This window comes from Podarcis liolepis (genome assembly GCF_965112155.1).
Source record: "Podarcis liolepis genome assembly, chromosome: 13".
NCBI lineage: Eukaryota > Metazoa > Chordata > Lepidosauria > Squamata > Lacertidae > Podarcis > Podarcis liolepis.
This window is the reverse complement of record NC_139573.1, coordinates 27,360,459-27,381,369: the sequence shown is the minus strand read 5'-3', so window position 1 is coordinate 27,381,369 and position 20,911 is coordinate 27,360,459. Positions and strand designations below refer to the sequence as shown.

The window sequence follows — 20,911 nt, the reverse complement described above, 5'->3', positions numbered from 1 at the left end:
CTAAATCTTTTTCCGTTCATCCACACATGGTGAACATCTCAGATGCGAGTCAGGCTGCAAACATGCTTAAGGAATCTGGGACAAGATAATGGTAAAGGAGCTGGCACATCCATGTTGGTGGGAGCTCTAGAATTGGTGGGTGAAGGTGAGAAGCAGGTAATGTGGCCTGCTGAATTGCTCTACACACACAGCTGAAAAATGTATTCTGGCAGCAATAGTTACAGAGTGCCCCCAAAGCTCCTACACCCACCCCACACCCCCACACTAACAGAGTATCCATGCACAAAATCACAGCACATTTGTTTTAGCTCTGATTAAATGAATCACTGGACTGCAAAGAGGATGTTTATTTGTTTAAAGACTTTATTCATTCTCGACAGTACGACTGTCATGAGAGATGAAGATTATGGAAGAATCACATCCTCATTTCCTTTGAATTAGAAGGGTGACATTTAACAAGGAAGCAAGCATTTGAGGGCGCTTGAGCATATTTGGACTTTATCTCCAGGATTCTTCCATTGCTGAGCTAGAAGAAAATAAGAACCAATAAATGATTTGCTGCAGTAAGCGAGAACAAGTCCCAAGGCTAACCTGCAGAACATTTTAGAAAATAAAAGCTACCTCACTCAATTCATACAGTCCCATTACTAGTTACATAAAGATCTTCCTGTAAGACTGAGTTGATTTGTCCCACTTAAGAACATTCCACTCATAATGAGGGAAGATAAATTCCAGGAAGACTCAGATGTGAGTTTGGGGGGACCTTGTACCATTCCAAGTCTGAATATCAAGTTGAAAATGTGGGTGCTGGGACAGGGGGTTACTTGAATTCAGATTGTGCACTTGATAATGTAAACAATTAACTGCATGTAGGAACAATGTGTGTTTGCTACCATGCATTTCACCTGAATGCTCTATATTGCCACTGACAGACTTGGGCTTGCCACTGAATAATGTGAAAAAATGCCATCGAAGTAACTGCTTTTCAGAATCATGCTTACAACAAGAGTGTTTGTTATGTCCATAGAGACTATTAAAAGAGGAAATTTGGCTCCTATGAAATAAAATCACCTGTCTTTTCTTCCACTGACACCCCTCATCCAACAAGTTTGGAAAGCTTTTGAAGTAATCCAAAATCCTGACAATCTTGTTCATAGTGAAGCAAATGTGTGATGGATGCAATAGACCCTACAAATTTTGGTTCCTTTCAGAACTTTGAAATAATAAAATCTTTTAATATCTCAACATCTGCATTTCTCTGTATCTCCAAGGGAAGTGTATTATATGAATCTGGAAGGCTTACTAAATGATTCAGATATACAGCCTTCTGTCATAGTGTAATTATGCATTACACTGAATACATGTACCAGTTGTGTCTACACATGTACAAATGTTTATACGTTTGTGTGAAAGAGCATACACTTCTTTGTGTAGCTCAGTTATTGTCTATACAGGGGCACAGACTATATACCTGTTGAATGATACAAGTGAATAACTATACTAGGGTTTGCCCCAGTTATTTGTGAACACAGATATTGTATGCAGATTGTGTGCTCATATAATGTAACGTGAACATCCATAATGTCATGTTTGGCTATGGATATGTATCAGGCATGTAGCTAAAACAACAGAGAACTAAATGATTCTGGAAGGACACAGAACAATCCACTAACTTTCAATGCAATCATAGTCCCCCATGCATAACTGCCTCCACAGCAGGTACCAGTTAGGTCTTTTCATCAGTACTAAATCACGGAGACACCTTGACACAAGCTTCTCTTCCACATCTGCTCACCTGAGATGTTTAGCTTTCTCCAAAAGCAGTTCGGGTCCTTTCAATCAGTTTGGGACCCTGGAAGAAAAACACACAATTCCCTCAGACATTGTTAAGAAAGTATTCCTCATAGTTCTTTCACTGGATGCATAGTTAATCATGCTAGTTTAACAGCCTCTCATAAATTATATGGAGAGTCAATTCTTCACAAGCAAGGAACTTTAAACTCTGTCTCATCACCCACAGTCTCACTTTAATTGTTCAGCAAAAGCAGCAATTACAATTCCATATGTCCAGAGCATCACATTCAAACAAAGAAACATTTTGTTGTTGTTGTTCTCTTGCTCACACCTTAACCTTGAGACCCAGTTCCTGGTTTCCTGGAAACTCATTGTTAGTTGTTTGTCTACTAGATTTGGGCAAACTGAACTGTATTGAAGTGATTCAGGAAAAACTGGGCCTTGGTTTAGCCAGGCCCCAAATGGCTGCAATTTGGACTGTCCAAAGCAAACTGGGGCTGTCAGAGGGTGTAGTACCAGGCAGGAAGAAGGAGAAAGTATGAAAAGGAGTGACCTAATAGGCAGTTATGTCTTTGTGGGAAAAGGTAGGAGTGGGTAGATGCCAGTCCTATTCTGCCTCTCCTTCTTCCTGCCAGACTCTTCCTTTTTCCTGTCCCTCAAAGCAGCACCCCACAAGGTCAGATCCTCCCACTTATCCCCTGAGCAGTATGGGTTGCTACTCCTTCACAAGTGGCTTCCCTTTCATGCAGGGAGACCACACTTGAAGCAGCAACAAATCTTTTGCTGTACCTTCTCAAGCAGCCTCCTTGTGTGCAGGGAAGTCACTCAACAAGGTGCAGTACCCCACAAGATCAAATCCAATTGGAGGGGAAAAGAAGGAGATGCAGCATCTCCTAGCTTCTCCTGCCCCTTCCTTACTATGGGAACAGATCCAGGGTGGGATAAGTGGTTCACAGAGCAGCAGAGGGTGGATTGTAGATTGGGACCACAGGATAGGTCAGAGGTGTCTATGAACAGTCCTGTTGTCTACTGTTATGGTAGTTCTCAATCTTCTCTGTAGCAACCCAGTTCAATAGTAACCTACCATTTTGTAGTCAATGGTTGTTGTTGTTGGTGGTGGTGAGTGTGTGTGTGTGTCTTGAACACAACAGTATACCATCAAATGCTTCCCATACACAAAAGCATCTGAAGCATCTGAGCTAGAATGTATTCCCCCATTCCCCATTTGAGTATTCTGGACTTCTGCACTTGATTCTTTCTCTGCCTTGTATTCAGTGCAGTCCTAAGGACATCTGCTCACAGTAGTCCTCAGGATTATCTTGATTCCGAATTAGTATACTCAGGGCTTTCTCTAACTGGAACTCACTGGGACTCAGTTCTGGCACCTCTCAGGTGGGCACCATTGCCATTATAAAAGAACAAGGGAGGTGTTCAAGGTGAGTTCTGGCACCTCTTTTTCTGGAAAAAGAGCACTGAGTGTCCTCAGCGAAAATTTAAGTCACATTTATTATCTCTCATCTAGTCTCCCATGCCTTCTGCTCATGGTGTTGCTAGTTGCAATCCCACTAGTTGCATCCCATTAATGAAGACATCTGAGGTGTGTCTTCTCAGAGAGCTGCAGAAATGCCTGTTTGCCACACATCACTGACTAGGAGTTCAGGGCCACACATTCATATTCCACCACATGCCCATAGCCTTGTCACACTGCCAGTGAATGAAAAAAATAATGCTATGGATACTTCTCTTCATTTTAAAAAATACCTCTGTTTCAAAACATGTCTTATGGTCAGCAACTTCACAGCACTGTGTCATCATGCCTTGGAAATCTACAATCACGCCCGCTAGTTGCTCATCAGTGATTGTGGGCTTGTGCTTTATCAAGTCGACAAGCTGCCTGCAACGACAACAAAAGTAAGTTGGAGGATGGAATCATTAGCCTCATGAAAAGTGATGAGAGAGTAAAAGCAGGCCAAGCATGTCCTTTCTTCAAAGCATCACTTCAAAATTGGGTCATTATAATCACTTTAGGTCACCACTAGGGATATTATGTGGGACGTGGGTGGTGCTGTGGTCTAAACCACAGAGCCTAGGGCTTGCCGATCAGAAGGTTGGTGGTTCGAATCCCTGCAATGGGGTGAGCTCCCGTTGCTTGGTCCCAGCTCCTGCCCACCTTGCAGTTCAAAAGCACATCAAAGTACAAGTAGATAAATAGGTACTGCTCTGGTGGGAAGGTAAACGGCGTTCCGTACACTGCTCTGGTTTCACCAGAAGCAGCTTAGTCATGCTGGCCACATAACCCAGAAGCTGTCTGCGGACAAACACTGGCTCCCTCGGCCTATAGAGTGAGATGAGCACACAACCCCAGAGTTGTCCGCGATTGGACCTAACGGTCAGGAGTACCTTTACCTTTAGGGATATTATAGGGTTGGAAATGATGTTACAAGGCAGGAGACAATGCTTCCCCTCTGAAATGGTAGGTAAAAGGTCCTAGGGAAGAGAGGGGCAGGAAAGGCAAAACCCCAGGAAATATTGAGGGAGGGGGCTGGGAAGACAATAGGATAAATAAAGGAATGGGGGTTCAAATGGGAGAACTTTCTGAGAAGCCAAAGAGGGTGGCAGAGTGTAGGCAGCAAGGTGCATTTGGTCAGAAGTTAAAGTGGTGAAGAAGGCTAAAGTCCATAAACACTAACTGATTTGAAATAACCAGCCAAATATTGGGCTGCATGCTTCTGGTTTCTTACTTTTGTTTCTTGCGCTTCAGAACTTCTGGATCAGCTGTGCATAAATCTGGATGGAAGGTGAACAGGTCGGAAGCAAATGGTGTAGGCTCATATTCTGGATCCGGTCCTAAACCACTGAAACATTCCCGACGGAAAGTTAAGGAGTCACCACAGCATTTGCACACTTGTTTGTTGATGTGATGCATTTCATGCTCCCGACATATCTCTCCAAGCACAAAGGAGACCTGGAAGAGTTTCAGAAAACAGTAACCAAAGGGGTCAAAAGGCTGAACGACACCTCTTTGAAGAAAGACTGCATTTTAGTTTAGAAAAAAATGCAAGCAAATTGAAGTGTATATCATTTGGGGAGGGGCAGTGATAATACTAGCACTGTGGAGGGGGATGTGTGAAGAGTACCTTTGGGCAGTTATTTTCATTTGTATTCTAAAGCTGAGCTAGGCATTCAACCTCTCCAAAAAGTCCATTGTCATGATAGGGATAGAAATTGCCCCTCCCAGTCATTAGCTTAATAATCAGATATGCATTCTCATTGTAATGCAGTGCATGGCGGATGTGTCTAATTTTGTACTGTACACATGTGAATGCTCTGTGTGTGTATCTTGCAAGTTTGTGAAAGGTGTCGCCTTGGGCCATAGCCACCATTGACATGGAAGTCCACACCCAGCCTGAAATGTTTGACATTGTACTATGCTTTTATATGTTCTGTAAGCCACCCAGAATGGCTGGGGAAACCCAGCCAGATGGGCGGAGTATAAGAAATAAAATTATTACTATTATTATTATGTCACATGCAGATTAGATTTTTGCAACATGCAAAAAGGAAGGGATGTTATGGGGGGTAGAGGGTCTCATGGTTTGGAGCATGATACTCCAGCATTCGTTGCTCTTCTAGATGGCCCATCCCTAGGAAGCAAGTGATGAGGGGCAGGCAATGGGCACATCTCTGCTTCTATGGCCTCTGACCAAACCTGTGCCCTTAGATGCAGTGGACGATGCTATCCTGTTACCATCAAGAACCTGATGCCATTGTGACTGGCATCGTAAATGGAATAAGAGGGATGTCATTTCGTACTTCACCAGAGACGTTGCAATATCTTGGGCTGACCATGGCTGTTCTGTACTTCTCAGCCCGATTCCAACAGCTTGCCATTACATTTAAATCCCCAAACAGTTTGGGCACTTAATGGAATTCTGAGGTGGTGGGTGGGAAGGAAAGGGGCAAGGACAGACACAGAGGCAAATATGGAGAAGAAAACGCTCACATATTTCTCAGCACATGGCAGCTTGTGGGCTTCATCTTCGTGGCAGCATTTGGCAGCAGCTTTCGTGAGTCCCTTGGTGTATTCGTACAGTTGGTCAAATGTCAGCTGGGGTGCTTTCTTGGTGTAGGAAACGAGCAATCTGCAAAGAGATCTTAGTCAGAGGACATTTGGGATGCCATGCTCATCTGAGGTGGGCTTGCAACAGTGCTATTTTTCTAGAAAAGGAGGTGCCGGAACTCACTGTGAATGCCTCCTTCGTTTTCTTAGAATGGCAATGGCGCCCACCTGAGAGGTGCTGGAACTGAGTTCCTGCAAGTCCCGGCTTAACCCCCTCCCCCTTGCAGTAATGAGGAAATTCCATTGCCTTTCTCAGGTTTGAGAAGACAAGCGAGGCTTCTTTTAAGGACTATGGTGGGACTATGGGGAAAAGGAGTTTCATTTCATGAGCTCTTCCCACCCCCACAAAGCCTTCTGTTTCTACCTAAGCAAACACACAGATAGTTTTTACCCTGATTTTCGTTACACAGCTAGTAGGTCATCATATTACTTAGCTGACGGTGAATTCCTGAGAGATGCGCAACAGCTAGAATTTTTAATCTTCAACAGATGCGGGGGCAATCATTGAAGTTGTTTTGTCTCAGAAAGGTTTTTTGCATCCTGAGCTCACATGAATTGCTGAGCATCTTGCCCCCTTTCACAAGCTGGAAATCTTATGACAATAAAAAACATACTCATTTTGGAAGAGGTAGTCTCCTGCTGTCGCATGCAGTTCACAGTTTTTCTTCATCACTTCTAGGGTGTCAGAAATGTGTTTTTTGAGCTCTGCTTCCTGAAAGAAAGGAGAATTTCCGATATATGTATATTTTAAAGAGCAGAACTATAAGAAAAGATGCAGCTTTGAGAGGAAGTTTGAACAGGCTCTGTAACATGCCTTTTATGCAAAAGAAGACAAGAGCTTTATTGAAGGTAAACATAGATGAGGATTGACAAAGGCATTTTTTAAAACATAAAAATGGCTAAACATGAAATTTCACAGCGTCATTTCCTACAGTGTAAGAGGCAACACAGAAGAATCCATTTGAGGGAGCTAAAGGATGGCAATAGCCTATTATGAGGTGACAAAGGAAAGTCATATTTATGGCAAAATATGTCTTTAAGTGCAAATTTTATCTTAACACTCACATTTCCAAACATCCCTTTTGTACATTTTTGGTACAGGACCAACAATTCAGAGAAATGTGAAATCCACAAGGTGATTACATTTAGTTCTATGCACTACTCTGAGTGGAGTGAATTATATCATTTTGCTTAAAAACATGCACCTTAGGAAATTTTCTTTCCGTGATCTGAACATAGGCAATGCCTGACACCAAAGGGTTGCTTTGCCATCCTAAAGTTCCCAGGTCCAATTCTTTGCATCCAAGGTAGTCCTAGGAGAGATCCCTGCTTTGTAAGAGCTAGTTCTACCTGTCCTACAAAATGTTCACAACCTGTCTTCTGTGTATCAGGAAACAAGCAAATATCCTTTGTATGGAGATGAATCATAACCCACCCCATGGCCAAGGCACTCCACAACATTCTCAAGAGCGCAGCACTTCTCCAACAAATCACCATAGCCTTTGCCAAGTCTCACAAGCAACTCTGGGGATAACTCAGGGTGTCTCCTTCCATATTCATGCACAAACCTGAAACACAGGAAATATCCCATTAACAGAGTATGCAGATGAGGATGACAATGTTAACACCAACAGAAATAAACACTGAAAGGGAACACTTTTCAGCCCGAGGGCTACATTCCCTTCTCGGCAACCTTTGGTGGGTGGGAGGGAGAGGAGGCACTGCCAGGGGTGTATAGGGCTAGAGTCAAAAGTAAGGGGTGTGGCCTGTATAGTTTGTTTGTTTGTTTGTTTGTTTGTTGTTGTTATTCCCAGCCAGATTGCCCTAGCCAATCTGGTGCAGTATGGAAGCTTTGCAAGTCACATTTGGTCCCTGGTCTGAGGTTCCCAGTTTTGGCTTAGTGTTCAAATAACTTCAAATACCGTATACAGTGGTGCCTCGCAAGACGAAATTAATTCATTCCGCAAGTCTCTTCGTCTTGCGAGTTTTTCGTCTTGCGATGCACGGTTTCCCATAGGAATGCATTGAAAATCAATTAATGCGTTCCTAGGGAAACCGCCTTCAGACCAGGTCCGGGGACAGTCTGTCCCCGGACCTCTTCTGAAGGCTGGGGGGGGGCAAGGGCTTTTCTTCCCACCCCCAGCATTTTAAAAAACCCCGGGACAGCGGAGGACTTCTCCGCTGTCCGGGCGATCTTAAAATGCTGGCGGGCGGCATTTTAAAATTGCCCCGGGACAGCGGAGGACGTCTCCGCTGTCCGGGGCGATTTAAAAGCCCCTGGGAAGGCAGGCAGGGGGGACAAAGACTTTTGCCCCCCGCCAGCCTTCAGAAGAGGTCCTGGACCTCTTCTGAAGGTGGGCGGGGGGCGAAAATCTTTGCTCCCCCCCGCCTGCCTTCAAAAGCCCTCCGGGACAGGCAGGCAGGGGGGAGCAAAGACTTTCGCCCCCCGCCCGCCTTCAGAAGGTGTTCCCGCCCTGCTGCCCGGCTTCGGAGCACCGTTCCAAAGCCGGGCGGCGGGAGGAGGTGTTCCCTCCGGGCGGCGGCGGGAGTTGTTCCCTCCCCGCCGCCCGGCTTCGGAGCACCGTTCCGAAGCCGGGCGGCGGCGGGAGGTGTTCCCGCCCCGCCGCCCGGCTTCGGAGGAGCCTTCCGAAGCCCAGCGGCGGCGGGAGGAGGTGTCCCCGCCCCGCCGCCAGGCTTCGGAGGAGGTCCGAGGACAGTGGGGAAGACACGCTGCGCTTCCCCGCTGTCCCTGAGATTTCCCTATGGGCTGTCGTCTTGCGAAGCAAGCCCATAGGGAAATTCGTTTTGTGAAGCGCCTCCAAAATGGAAAACCCTTTCGTCTAGCGGGTTTTCCGTCTTGCGAGGCATTCGTCTTGCGGGGTACCACTGTATCTCAGCAATACTTCCAGCTTTCATGTACATTAGGTATGAAACTCCCAATTAATATTCAGGTGTGTGCGTGAGAGAGGGGGAGGGAATGTTTCAGGCACTCCTGATCCAAATCAAGGACAGAGGTTTTTTTACACAACAGAGGAGATTTGGCAGAGTGATCACATTGTGTTGCTTCCAGGAATATTATATGGGGAAAAGATGGATGTCACTGTTGGGCCACTCTCTGCCCCTCTCCCCTATTGAATTTTGCCACATTAGCCTTGGAAAGATAACTCATAATGATATCAAGAACAACTACAAAATCTACTACTGCTGTCAACAACAACAACAGCAGCAAACACTATCTGAGCTCTCCTCCCTCCCAGAAAACTACTGTGATCATACAGAAGTCCCAGTGGCGTAGCGTGGGTTGTCAGCACCCGGGGCAAGGCAAGTAATTTGCGCCCCCTAACCCGTGGATTTGCGCCCCCTAACCCTAACCCCCAGATGTTGCGCCCGGTGCGGCCGGCCCCCCCTGCACCCCCACGCTATGCCACTGAGAAGTCCTAGTCTGTGCGCCGCTCTCCCTGTGGAGTAAGCCATTTGAGTGGACAGAGTGGAGGAAGAATTTCTGTACTTGCTTCTGTAACAACTTAGCTTTCCTCTTCCCTGCCCCAGCCTGCTCCTTCTCTACTCTCTCATGCCTTCTCGCTCTTTTCTCCCTGCAACTTTGTTCCAGTCCTTGTTTGGGGAAATTTATTTGCTCAGATCGTTATATCCAACTGACTCTCTCTCCCCCCGCCCCCAGTCACACTTCAACACCCTGTTTGCATGTTTCACTGAAACTCAAAACTCCCTGTAGGGTTGAATGAAAGATTGTGTGGGATTTCTATGGCATACTTTGCCTGATGAAGAGCATGGTTGTCAGCATAGTGTTTGCACACTTCTTTGTTATCAATGAATTCTCTGACAGTGGGAGACAGATCTGCAGGCTTGTCATCATTTTCCGAATGGGCTATGCAATCTCCTTGTTCCATCAGGCTCTTTTCACAGCAGTCGTGCACTTTAGAAGATAGAGTGGCTTGATGTGAACAGATGTACTTTGACACGTCAGCCTGTAAGAAAGGATCTGGTCAATATTTATGGCAGTGATCTGGCAGACCCTGAGTAGCTGGGAAAGTTAGTATCTGTTGTTGTATCACTATTATTATGCAATATAACAATTATTATCCTGGATATTAACGCAAGTCACAAAACCATAACTGAAATAAACTTATTTCAACTGAAATAGATTTATCACTTTTGCATTGGCCTGACTGGGACCAAGGCGCAATGGGCACAGGAATGAAACTTGTCATTGTTTCTGGTCAGTAAACACAGAGATTCAAATGCAGTTCATTTTCTCACAGCCGATTCTTTCACAGCAGAGTTTATAAAGACAAAGACTACTTTTCTATTCCCACAGGCTTTGGAGCACCGAATGATATATGTTCAGTTTTAACTTTATGAATGTTTAATTGTTGTTTTTAATTATTGATCCCCCCCACCACCACGTGTTCTTTTCTGTTACTATTTTATCTGTAAGCTGCTGCGAGTCCCAGCCAGGGAAAAAGGCACAATAAAAATAAATATGAGGAGGAGGAGGAGGATATGCATAAATGAGCACACATAAGCACAGAAAAGAATAGGTCCTACAAGCCTTATGTCTGCCTGACCCAGCTCTGTTCTAAATTCAGCAAATGCCAAACAACCAGTGGCGTAGCATGGGTTGTCAGCACCCGGGGCAAGGCAAGTAATTTGCGCCCCCTAACCCGGGGCAAGGCAAGTAATTTGTGCCCCCTAACCCCTAACCTGCCGCCGCTGCCAGCTTCTTCTTGCTGCTGCCTGGTCTGGTCTGGTGTGGTTCTCTCCCGCGCTCAGCGCTGCGCTGTGCGGCCGCTGCACTGTCCCTCCCCCAGATAGTCCCTCGCTCTCTCTCTGCACCGCACGCCTGGCACCCCCCCTCCACAGTAGGCGGTGACCCGGCGGCTCGGATTGGATTCGCACAGCCAGCACTGCAGTGAGAGAGAGTGAATGAGCCAGGTAGGGGCAGAGAGCTGAGAGTGCGAGCGCCCCCCCCCAAGATGTTGCGCCCGGTGCGGCTGGCCCCCCCTGCGCCCCTCACGCTACGCCACTGCAAACAACTGGCTTTTCTGAGCAAGAATGTATTGCTGAGTTGAAGTCAATTACATTGAAATTGACAAAACTTACCCTATCAAGCAAGCACTCCAGAGTATCGCCCTTGCAGCATTCTGTGTAGGCATGTACAATATCTGCAGAAAGCTTGAGAACTGTAGGGAAATCTGCCTTTGGAAACTTTTGACTGAGCTGAGCAACTTTTCTGAAAAGAAAATAAACAAAATGTTGTGATTGTGCCAAGAGAGATGGATGACAGCTACAATTTAATTCTAGTATTATCAGTAGGATAAACATATTGTGCCCTTCAATCAAACATGGTGTTTGTGTGTGTGTGTGTGTGTGTGTGTGTGTGTGTGTGTGTGTGTGTTAGAAATCCTGCCTATCTGGGCTGTGTGCTTGTGTGTGTTGCTTTCCATGGCTCCACACAAGAAGATAAAAGCTTCAAAATTTTGGGTACAAAATTTAGCATCCTGTGAACCCCCCATATTTTTCCTTCCTTCCTTCCTGCTAGATAAAGTGTCATGTCCCAGGAACTTTTCTGATGTTCACATTGCTCTTTCCTGATGCTATAATACTATGAACACCTCAAAAGGATGCTATCTGAGAAACAAGTGCATTTGGCACATGGTTTGCAGGGATATATTTTAGTCTCATTTTTGACTTTCTTGGGAACGCTTAATCTATGTAGGTAATTCACTCTGCCCCACCTCACCCCCTTACTACCCCCAATGCAGCTAAACTTACAGAGCCCGCAGGGGCAGTTCTCCAAGCTTCCTGTGGACAGAGCATATCTGCTTTTGTCGAGCAAACTCTTTTCTCATATACTTTGTGACTTCTGTTGCCTGTAGCAATAACAACAACAACACTTTAACAACAATAACGATGATGGCAACAACAAAAATGGAATTCAGAAGGAAAATGTGCTTGACTCATTCTAAAAAAATTAGGATAGGGTGGAAATCGTGTCCTCCCTTAAAGAGGGCATGTGTTGCGGTGAGACTTGGAAACTGAATCCCTGTGTTGTAGGTGGGTAAGATTGGTAAGCCACAACACCTGATTGGTAGGTCCCTCATAGCTGGGTTCAATCTGGCCAATGGGCGCAGTCCAAATGGATCGAGGGACCTTTATATACCCATGCACGTGACCCAGACCTTCCTCTTTTGGCGCGTGCATTCGGAACACCTGCCCACCTCTCCCTACTTTTAGGGCTTTGTGCTTGACCTTGCTATGCCGTTGTGTGTTGTCTGTTGTTGGGACAGGGGCACGGTAGGAATTTCCCCCACTTGGCTGATTGGCTGTTGCCATTTGGGTTTCACCTGCCACATAGCAAATCATCACAACTTGTAAGGTTGCAGCTAGGCCCTGGTTCAGGATAGGCCATCCCTATGTGAAGGGTATTCTGTTAAAGGAATCCAGAGACTCAAATGGTTTGGTCAACCCTTGAGAGGGGGTTGTGCCCGTGCCTGAGTCCAGGGGGACATTTGGGTGGCGGACATAGTTTGTTCCCGACTTTCTGCCTATCCAGGTTTTCACCCTTGGCTGACCTATGCTGGAATCCTGGGTCAGCTCTACCTGCATGGCAGGGAGCTAGTTGAACCAGAGCCTATGCAACCAGTCACTTTCTGTAATCAATAAAGTTGTGGCCTAAATTCTGCCAAAATCCAAACTAAAATTTGAGTCAAGCGTGAATTTATTTAGGGGGAAATTTCTGGGTCTGAACACGCAAATGTAAAGTATTTTTTTTTAAAAAAATAGTTCCACCACAACATCCATTGCAAAACTATTGGGCAAGTTAAAACAGTTTTAAGTTTCATTGAATTCCATTGGAATCTATCTATCTATCATCTATCCATCATCTATCTATCTATCTATCTATCTATCTATCTATCTATCTATCATCTATCTATCATCTATTTCTCCTTCCCTTCTAGTGACATTAGTGGCAGCCAAATGAGCAACTAACATAGCTGGATAGGAATGGTAATTGACAACTGCTTCTAGCATCAAATTGGTACATAGTATTCAATGTTGTATAAGCTTGTATTAGTATAACGGCTAGAAGACTTAGTTTTGCCTGCAGTGAGTGTCCAAGCAGCAATTATGGCAAGAAAAGGGCAGGAAAGAGTGGGAGAGAGCATGGGAGAGAGTTTTGACTTGCATTGGGCTGGCTTAGAGGTTGGGGCATTTATATTGAGGGAGGGTGTTCCAGTTAATCAGGGCCAATGCTTTTTTATTGCAAAAGGGATTTTTAATAAGTTTATTTAAAAATAAGTAAATTACAAGTTGCATCATGTTACTTAGTTTTCACAAAAACCAGGAAGTGCCATAGGTTCTAACATTTTGCATTCTGTTATTCCCCCTCCGTACAGGGGAATGCCAAAGTCTGAGGAAGAATTATGGCAGAGACTGTGCTTCGGGGATAAAACACCTGCTTTATATGCAGAAGGCCTCAGGTTCCAATGCTTGGCATTTAGAAAGAAAATGTTTAGATTGGTGCAGGGAACGGAAAGAAAAAAACCTACTGTGTGAATCCCAGGAGTAGACAAGATTTGGCTAGATTGACCAGTAGTCTAAGCAGGTAGGAAAAAAATATCCTAAGAACCTAGCAGAGGTAAATTCCTTAACCATCAGCTACATTATTTGGATGATAACGGAATACCTTTTCTGCAAAGCAGGCATCTTTGTCAGCTTCCTTGCAGCAAGTTGTCAGTACCTCCTTATATTTTCCAGCCCCTGCAAAGATGCTGGAGGTCTTTGAAAAAGGGTGTCTTCTGGCAATTGCATGGACATACCTAGGATAAAAAAGTTGCCTTTCAATAAAACAAACTGCACTTTCTTGCATGAAAGAATGTGGTAGTCAGCACCTTTATAAATTAAGATGATGATATAAAGCAGAGGGAGGGCAATCATTTATCCAAGACTACAAAGAAGAAGGAAAGACAAATAAATTCAAATTCCCGCAATGGAGCCCCGGGCTGCAACTGTGCACGCAAGTGGGCTACTTAAATCCAAGAGATTTCATTGCAGGAGATTTGTCAGTTTGTAGCATTCCACATCACTTCCTCCAATAACAAACTCAAGCAATCCATTCAGACAGTGGCGTAGCGTGGGTTGTCAGCACCCGGGGCAAGGCAAGTAATTTGCGCCCCCTAACCCGTGGATTTGCGCCCCCTAACCCTAACCCCCAGATGTTGCGCCTGGTGCGGCCGGCCCCCCCTGCACCCCCCACGCTACGCCACTGCATTCAGATGCCTATGAAGCCCAAACAGAACCATTGAGAAGCATGGTCATGCCACCAAGATTTGCAGACAACAAAACAAAAAACAAAACAAAACAAAACAATGCCAGATATCCCACCACACACCAGCCTGGTAAGGACTGAGCATCCTCAGCTGCCACAGCATATCAAGTGTTAGTTTGAAAAGAAAAAGAGGAAATAGGTGAGAATGGAATGGCAATTCCTAGACAAGAGTGTGTCTGGTCAGCAAGCTAGAACCCTGGCCAGGAGAAGGTGGGGATAAATTACAGACTGGCTGGCTAAGACATTGATAAAGGAGCACAGCTGTTTGGAGGTGAGGTTATCTTTCATTTTTGACAGCTTGCATGAAGTAGCAGTCAGAATTTGCAATTATCGGATAGATGATTTGAAATAGAAACTTGTACGTCTTATCTTCGTTTCATTCCTCTCACAAAGGGCAACCAAATCCTCAAAGTTACAGCACTGAATCAATCTACTTACCTTCCCAAGGTTTGATCTGGGTCTGCTTCAAATGCTTTGCAGCCCTCCTCTGAAGATGGTTTTTCAAAGGGAGGAATGAATCCTTGAGTTCCATTTTTATGGGCCAGAATACAGTCTTTTCTTTCTGGGTCAACTTTAGCACAGCAGTCAGCAAATCCATATTTCGCAATAATTTCTTGCTCGTGACAAATTTCATCCAGAAAAACGGTACCCTGGTGGAGGGAAGCAAATTGTTCTCTTAATTGGGTGCAATTTGCCTAGTCCACATAAAGAAAACATCTTTTTTTGCGGGGGGGGGGGGCATATAAGCCTCTTAAATGTTAAACTGGCAGTTGTCCATAGAATTAAGTTTCTATATTCGACATGGTTTAAAGGACAGTCACCAGGCAGATTTATTGAAAAGTTAAGTTGGTTTATAAACTGCTAGAATGCATGAGCCCTTATTTTCCTGTTTGATCACTGAGATCATCTGGAAGAGTTGCCCTCTAGTTTTCAAAAGCCTGATTAGCTTCAAGTAGAAGTTGGACATATAGGGTCATGGATCTCATGTTGTGGAAAACTATTCCAGCAGAAATTTAGCAGGCATCCTCACTACTAATCGTCAGACATTTCTTGAAGACATTTTTGTGTTGGTAGGTCTATTCTGCTGAAACTTTTTAAAGATGAACTAGTCATCTTTATAATTGTTCCATATTGTTGTTATTGTACTTTGTACATTTTGTATATGGAAACTTTGTTGTACACTGTCCTGATACATGGTGGGGGTCTATGAATATTTTTGATAACCTATAACTCAAAATGTTCCTGCCAGTGAACAGAGGCAGATATTTTGAGCCAGTAGACAGAACCTGGAAACATAGGCTGTCCCTCCTTGGGGGTTTTTAAGCAGAGGTTAGATGGCCATCTGTCATCTCCAGCCTTCCTCCAAAGTCTGCTGCACTGCCCCTACCAAAGCACCTGACAACATTAAAATGGTAGAAACCACAAAATAAAAGCATAAAACGTTAAAAACAATCTGAAAGCAAAATACTGTAACATGTATCTTACCAGATCCCTGAATATCCGATAGTAGACCTGGATATGTTCCAACAAGAAATGTAACCTGCTATTAAAACTAATAAATTCCCCATTTTAGAGTGCTACATCTCTGCATAGATCAGTTCCCAATATATCTGCATTTCTTTACAGTTTTATTTCTATGTTCTCTAAATTCAGCTCCCAAACACTTACCAAAGGCTTTGAACATTCTGGATCTGATTTTTCATCAGCCGCACATTTCTTCTGAAGTTCTACAATATCATTCTTTACTTTTGACACCTCTTCATATGTCGCTTGTTGCAGGGCTTGAGAGGTTATGACTAGGACACTAGAAAATGCATACATGATTTATTTGAAAAAATGTTCCCACTGTGTATAACAATATTCTACATGACTTCTAAGAGCAAGCACATTCTTTTGGGTGGTTAAAACCAAATGGGATAGTAAGGAGATTAAAAGAGATCTCTCACAACTGGGTAGACAGACATTAAAATGACATTTATACAATTCAATGCAAGCAAAGATTCCATTACAGTGGTACCTCGGGTTAAGTACTTAATTCGTTCCGGAGGTCCGTACTTAATCTGAAACTGTTCTTAACCTGAAGCACCACTTTAGCTAATGGGGCCTCCCGCTGCTGCTGCACCGCTGGAGCACAATTTCTGTTCTCATCCTGAAGCAAAGTTCTTAACCTGAAGCAATATTTCTGGGTTAGCAGAGTCTGTAACCTGAAGCGTATGTAACCTGAAGCGTATGTAACCCGAGGTACCACTGTATATATATTGGGGCAAGAAATCCTAACTTCATAGCCATGTGGATAGGGTCTCAGTTTGTGTAACAGACCAGGAATGGGAATGCATCTGAGCTCAATATGCAATGAGAAATATTAGAGGGGAAATAGGGGCCTCATGAGACAGAGAAACTAAACAGTCTTTAGGAAGGAGCTGACCTTATTTATGTAATCAGCTAGTACAAATAGTTATTGATGGAGAATAAGTCAAGCCAGGATTATTGCACTATTTAATAAGTCCTCCCAGATTCATTATATGAGTTTGAGCAGATTAATTGACTAGTAGTGCATACAGTAGCATTTAAATAAAAATGATTGTGATTGCTTTCAGATAACTTTAAACAGTTATGCCATAGGAAGATATTGTTCTAGGCTTGTTGAGAGGACTTCCTTTGCTGAAGTGGTCATAATGGTGGGAAAGCTGCCATTTCAAATTCCCCCCAACACTGCAGACTACACCACAGATTTTCTGAAATCTTAAAAAAAGAAGCTTCTCAGACGCAGCCGATTAATGCAGATTTGCTTATGAAAGACACCAACAATTGTGGGCTCCACAGAGGTGGTAAGATCTCGGCAGTTTCCCAAAGGCGCCTACTGGTGACACCAAGCCTGTCCTTAGGGTCATCAGAGACAATGGGGAGTGACCTTTCTAAGACAGTTCTTACCCTCTGTGGGGTTGGGTTTTTTTATAGTAAGGCCCTATTTGATAAATAATTATAATTCTTGAAAAAATAATTGAAGGGCAACCCGATTTATTTACCAAGTGATTTTAAATCAATTAATCTCATTCGTCAACTCAATATTGGATTATAATGTTTACCAATGTGTCTCGCTTCATTTGATAACAGCTTCATACAATTTTGTTATTGGCAGTCCAGAATATTAAGCTAGTGGTAGTTCATAGCCTCTGTATCTGCTCAAGTCATTTGGAAAGAAATTTCCTGAAAAGACTTACATCCCTCGAAACTCATCAGGCGTCACTTCGGTAGCTTGTGCTATGGTGTCCTGATGTCCTGTAAAGAAGACAATAATCAAAATTTCACTCAGTGCTTCTAGTAGTACAAGCCTTTGCACATATGTTCAGACCAAAACACTACTGAGTTGGGTAGGCTTTACTCAGTGGTAAATGGGTATAGAATTCCAGCCATATTAGTTAAAAAGAGAATGCAAGCACCCATCATGCCTCTGGGATGCATGAGCCTTGCCCAATATCAGCACTTCAGCATCAGAAATGAAGTAGCAGTAGACCCCTCCGTGGAGGGAGGAGACATTGGCTGCTGGATCTTCCTTTCTCCGTACCCTCAAGAGTGGGAAGTCTAGCTGATCCTATGGACCTTGGACAGCCTCCCATGGACCACAGGACTGCACTCATTGTGACTTTAATATGTATTAGTAATCCCTGTATTTATCATGCACTTAACTTACTTTTCTATCACTATTAAAAATGAGGTTCAACCCCCACATTAAAAAAATCACAAAGGCAACATTAATCTTACCAACCAAATGAAACTGGTTTATGGCATTATATGACATAAAATGACATATTACCTGCATGCCGGTACCTTCTGGGTAGGTGTTTTGACGCGGCCAAGCTTGCCAAGAAAAGAAAAGAAATGAATGTTACCCACTTCATGGTTCCAAATTGTTTAGGGGCTTTGATGATGCGAAAGGTAGAAAGAGCAAAGGGGTAGGGGAGCTTTTATACTTTATCGCATGCATGTTGGGTTAATGAGAACCCACCTCGCGGTCGTATACTTGGTTAGGACACAATAAATATCCCTGCTAATAATTACATTAATAAAATATTTACACATTATATTTGTTAAGGGGGTATCTTGTCACACAAAGTCTGCCAAAGTTATTCCTCCACCCCAGAATCAGCACAAATAGACATTGGCCTTATCGTACTTCAAAGAATTTAAGCAAACTGCCCTCTGGGTTACCCTATAACTCATATACCAACCTTTCCCCTCTCAATATGTTGTCCAAAGGTGAATTGAATTGATACAAAGTGGGCCTGTGGCTCTTTGTCAAGTTAAAGAGTGCATGTTCAGAGCTGTGGTCTCTGACGTTAATTTCCAAGGCTGCTGAAAGGTAAACATTTGATCTTTTGCAACAGAGTCTGAAAACTCAGACTGGAGTCTTATCCACCTATCCAGGGATATCTGGAAAACTTTTCCAAATTTGATAATATGTTGTATCAAATTAAGTTTTACATAGAGCAGACCTAGGAAAATATATGAACCTACATTAGTCATGTGTATTAAAATAAAAATTTAAAATAGGGAGCAATCCTATACATGGGAAGCTGGCATAAAGTTATGTTAAGCCAGGGTAAAGCATTTCTGATTCAAACTCTTTTTTGGAACAGGGCTTGGGCTGACTGAGCTGGCCTAAGCGTGGCAGAGCCTTCAAATACTGTTTAGGTTGTTGTTGTTTAGTCGTTTAGTCGTGTCCGACTCTTCGTGACCCCATGGACCAGAGCATGCCAGGTACTTCTGTCTTCCACTGCCTCCCGCAGTTTAGTCAAACTCATGCTGGTAGCTTCGAGAACACTATCCAACCATCTTGTCCTCTGTCGTCCCCTTCTCCTTGTGCCCTCCATCTTTCCCAACATCAGGGTCTTTTCCAGGGAGTCTTCTCTTCTCATAAGGTGGCCAAAGTATTGGAGCCTCAGCTTCAGGATCAGTCCTTCCAGTGATCACTCAGGGCTGATTTCCTTAAGAATGGATAGGTTTGATCTTCTTGCCATCCATGGGACTCTCAAGAGTCTCCTCCAGCACCATAATTCAAAAGCATCAATTCTTCGGTGATCAGCCTTCTTTATGGTCCAGCTCTCACTTCCATACATCACTACTGGAAAAACCATAGCTTTAACTATACGGACCTTTGTTGGCAAGGTGATGTCTCTGCTTTTTAACTGTTTAGGTTTGACCACCCTATTTGTTGGCTTAATTTATGTGGGGTTGTCAGGTCAGATGTATGGGTTTAGGGTCCAGTCCCTCGCATTCTGCTCTACCATTTCCCCAGGATTCTTCCTTTTAAGGGCTTATGTCAGCTTAAGATCTGCCAGGCTCAAGTCAGCGGTCTGGGTCTTGACTGAGCCATGATGAGGGAGATATGGCAGCATATCTCCAGCTGAACTGTGAACCATATGGAGAGGAGGGTGATGTTGGTTTGTCAGGATGCTCAGATAGGGTCGCCATATATCTAGGAAATCCTGGACATGTCCTCTTTTGGGAGGCCAACATATTCATCTGGGAGGGGGGGATTTTAACATTTTAAAGGAAATGCTCGATGTGTTGTTTATTTATTTGGTGTTTTTTTTGGTTCAGGAGGTATTGCCAGGAGATCACCCAGAACAGCATGGGGGAGCAGAGATCATTCCATCTGGGAAGCTGATATGCTTGCACATAAGGAACATTTGCAGGGACAACCCATCCCATTTCACTACGTGCTCCCTGCTCCCTTGTAGTCCAAATTCTTGTGGTCCATTTGCACTTCCACTTGTGTTGCACTCCATCTACATTTAAAAGATCTGTGGCAATATTGGTGTTTATTATGCAAGTACTGTGTAACCAAAGATTGTAACAACTTAACTGCATCCATGTTTTTCTCTATTCGTAATTAAACAAATCATTTGAAGACGGCATGTATGCTGCCCTGATTTTCTCTGATAAAAGGCAAGTTTAAAAATGCATTGAGAGGGAAACCTCTGCTGGGAGTGTAGCACAAATCCCCATTAACTATTTCGTATGGCATCAAATTCTAACCTGGAATTCTATAAAGTGGTCTGTTCCAATAATGTTATTGCCAATAATTTGAGCACATCGCCTAGTGTTATAAGATCAGAGATATCACACTTTGAATCATGGTGTAATTCTTTCTGCATTGGCATATTCTCATTAGGTGATTTTATGTGAGCTTACCGTGTCACATTTCAAATCTATAATTTTAAAAGGTGCACAAAAACATGCACACACTGCTTCTCTCTCACTTTAATAATGAGTTATTTCAGTCAATTCCCCCTCCTAGATATTTTTTTTCCTAAAATGAGTGTCCCAAAAGCTGAACAGTATCCTCTGTGGCAGAGGTGTCCAGAGACATAGCATTTTCTCAGAAAAAATATATAAATAGCCACAAGAGGTAGTCAGAGAGTGCAGCCTGGAACATCTCATTTTGTTGCTTATCACATAGATAGACATTTTGTGCAGGAAATGAAAATATACCATAAAATCCATATACTGGGTTACTGATATGCTGAGAGAGGAGGAATCTTGTTTGAAGGTACAAAAGTCTCTCTCTCTCTCTCTCTCTCTCTCTCTCTCTCTCTCTCTCTCTCTCTCTGTGTGTGTGTGTATATGTGAAAAAGAGAGAAGAG

The 20,911-nt window shown here is 43.7% G+C and overlaps 1 protein-coding gene across 2 annotated transcripts; it reads right to left on the bottom strand.

Annotated features, from left to right (window-relative positions):
* Positions 1–345: 345 nt before the first annotated feature.
* LOC310691006 (albumin-like) lies at positions 346–18,422 on the bottom strand. 2 transcript variants are annotated; one of them, XM_083470582.1, is made up of 15 exons: positions 18,079–18,422; positions 17,486–17,543; positions 15,933–16,068; positions 14,703–14,914; positions 13,623–13,755; positions 11,708–11,805; positions 11,036–11,165; positions 9,686–9,900; positions 7,350–7,482; positions 6,529–6,626; positions 5,798–5,936; positions 4,536–4,759; positions 3,556–3,688; positions 1,796–1,852; positions 346–526 (listed from the first exon to the last, which is right to left on the bottom strand). In XM_083470582.1, exons 1-14 carry the CDS (start codon positions 18,161–18,163, stop codon positions 1,805–1,807), a joined length of 1,842 nt encoding a protein of 613 aa, XP_083326708.1. In that variant the 5' UTR covers positions 18,164–18,422; the 3' UTR covers positions 346–526; positions 1,796–1,804. The 2 variants fall into 2 exon arrangements, with proteins under 2 accessions (XP_083326708.1, XP_083326709.1); XM_083470583.1 differs by having other exon boundaries at positions 346–521; positions 18,079–18,315.
* Between the last annotated feature and the right edge of the window lie 2,489 nt (positions 18,423–20,911).

What these genes read in the sequence shown, in the direction of transcription:
- LOC310691006 (XM_083470582.1), bottom strand. Translation starts at nt 18,163, where the DNA reads ATGAAGTGGGTAACATTCATTTCTTTTCTTTTCTTGGCAAGCTTGGCC. An exon ending in CAGAATGTTCAAAGCCTTTG is followed by an intron (nt 14,915 to 15,932) that starts GTAAGTGTTTGG and finishes TCCCTCCACCAG; the next exon opens with GGTACCGTTTTTCTGGATGA. An exon ending in CATGCTCTTCATCAGGCAAA is followed by an intron (nt 7,483 to 9,685) that starts GTATGCCATAGA and finishes CCTGTGTTTCAG; the next exon opens with GTTTGTGCATGAATATGGAA.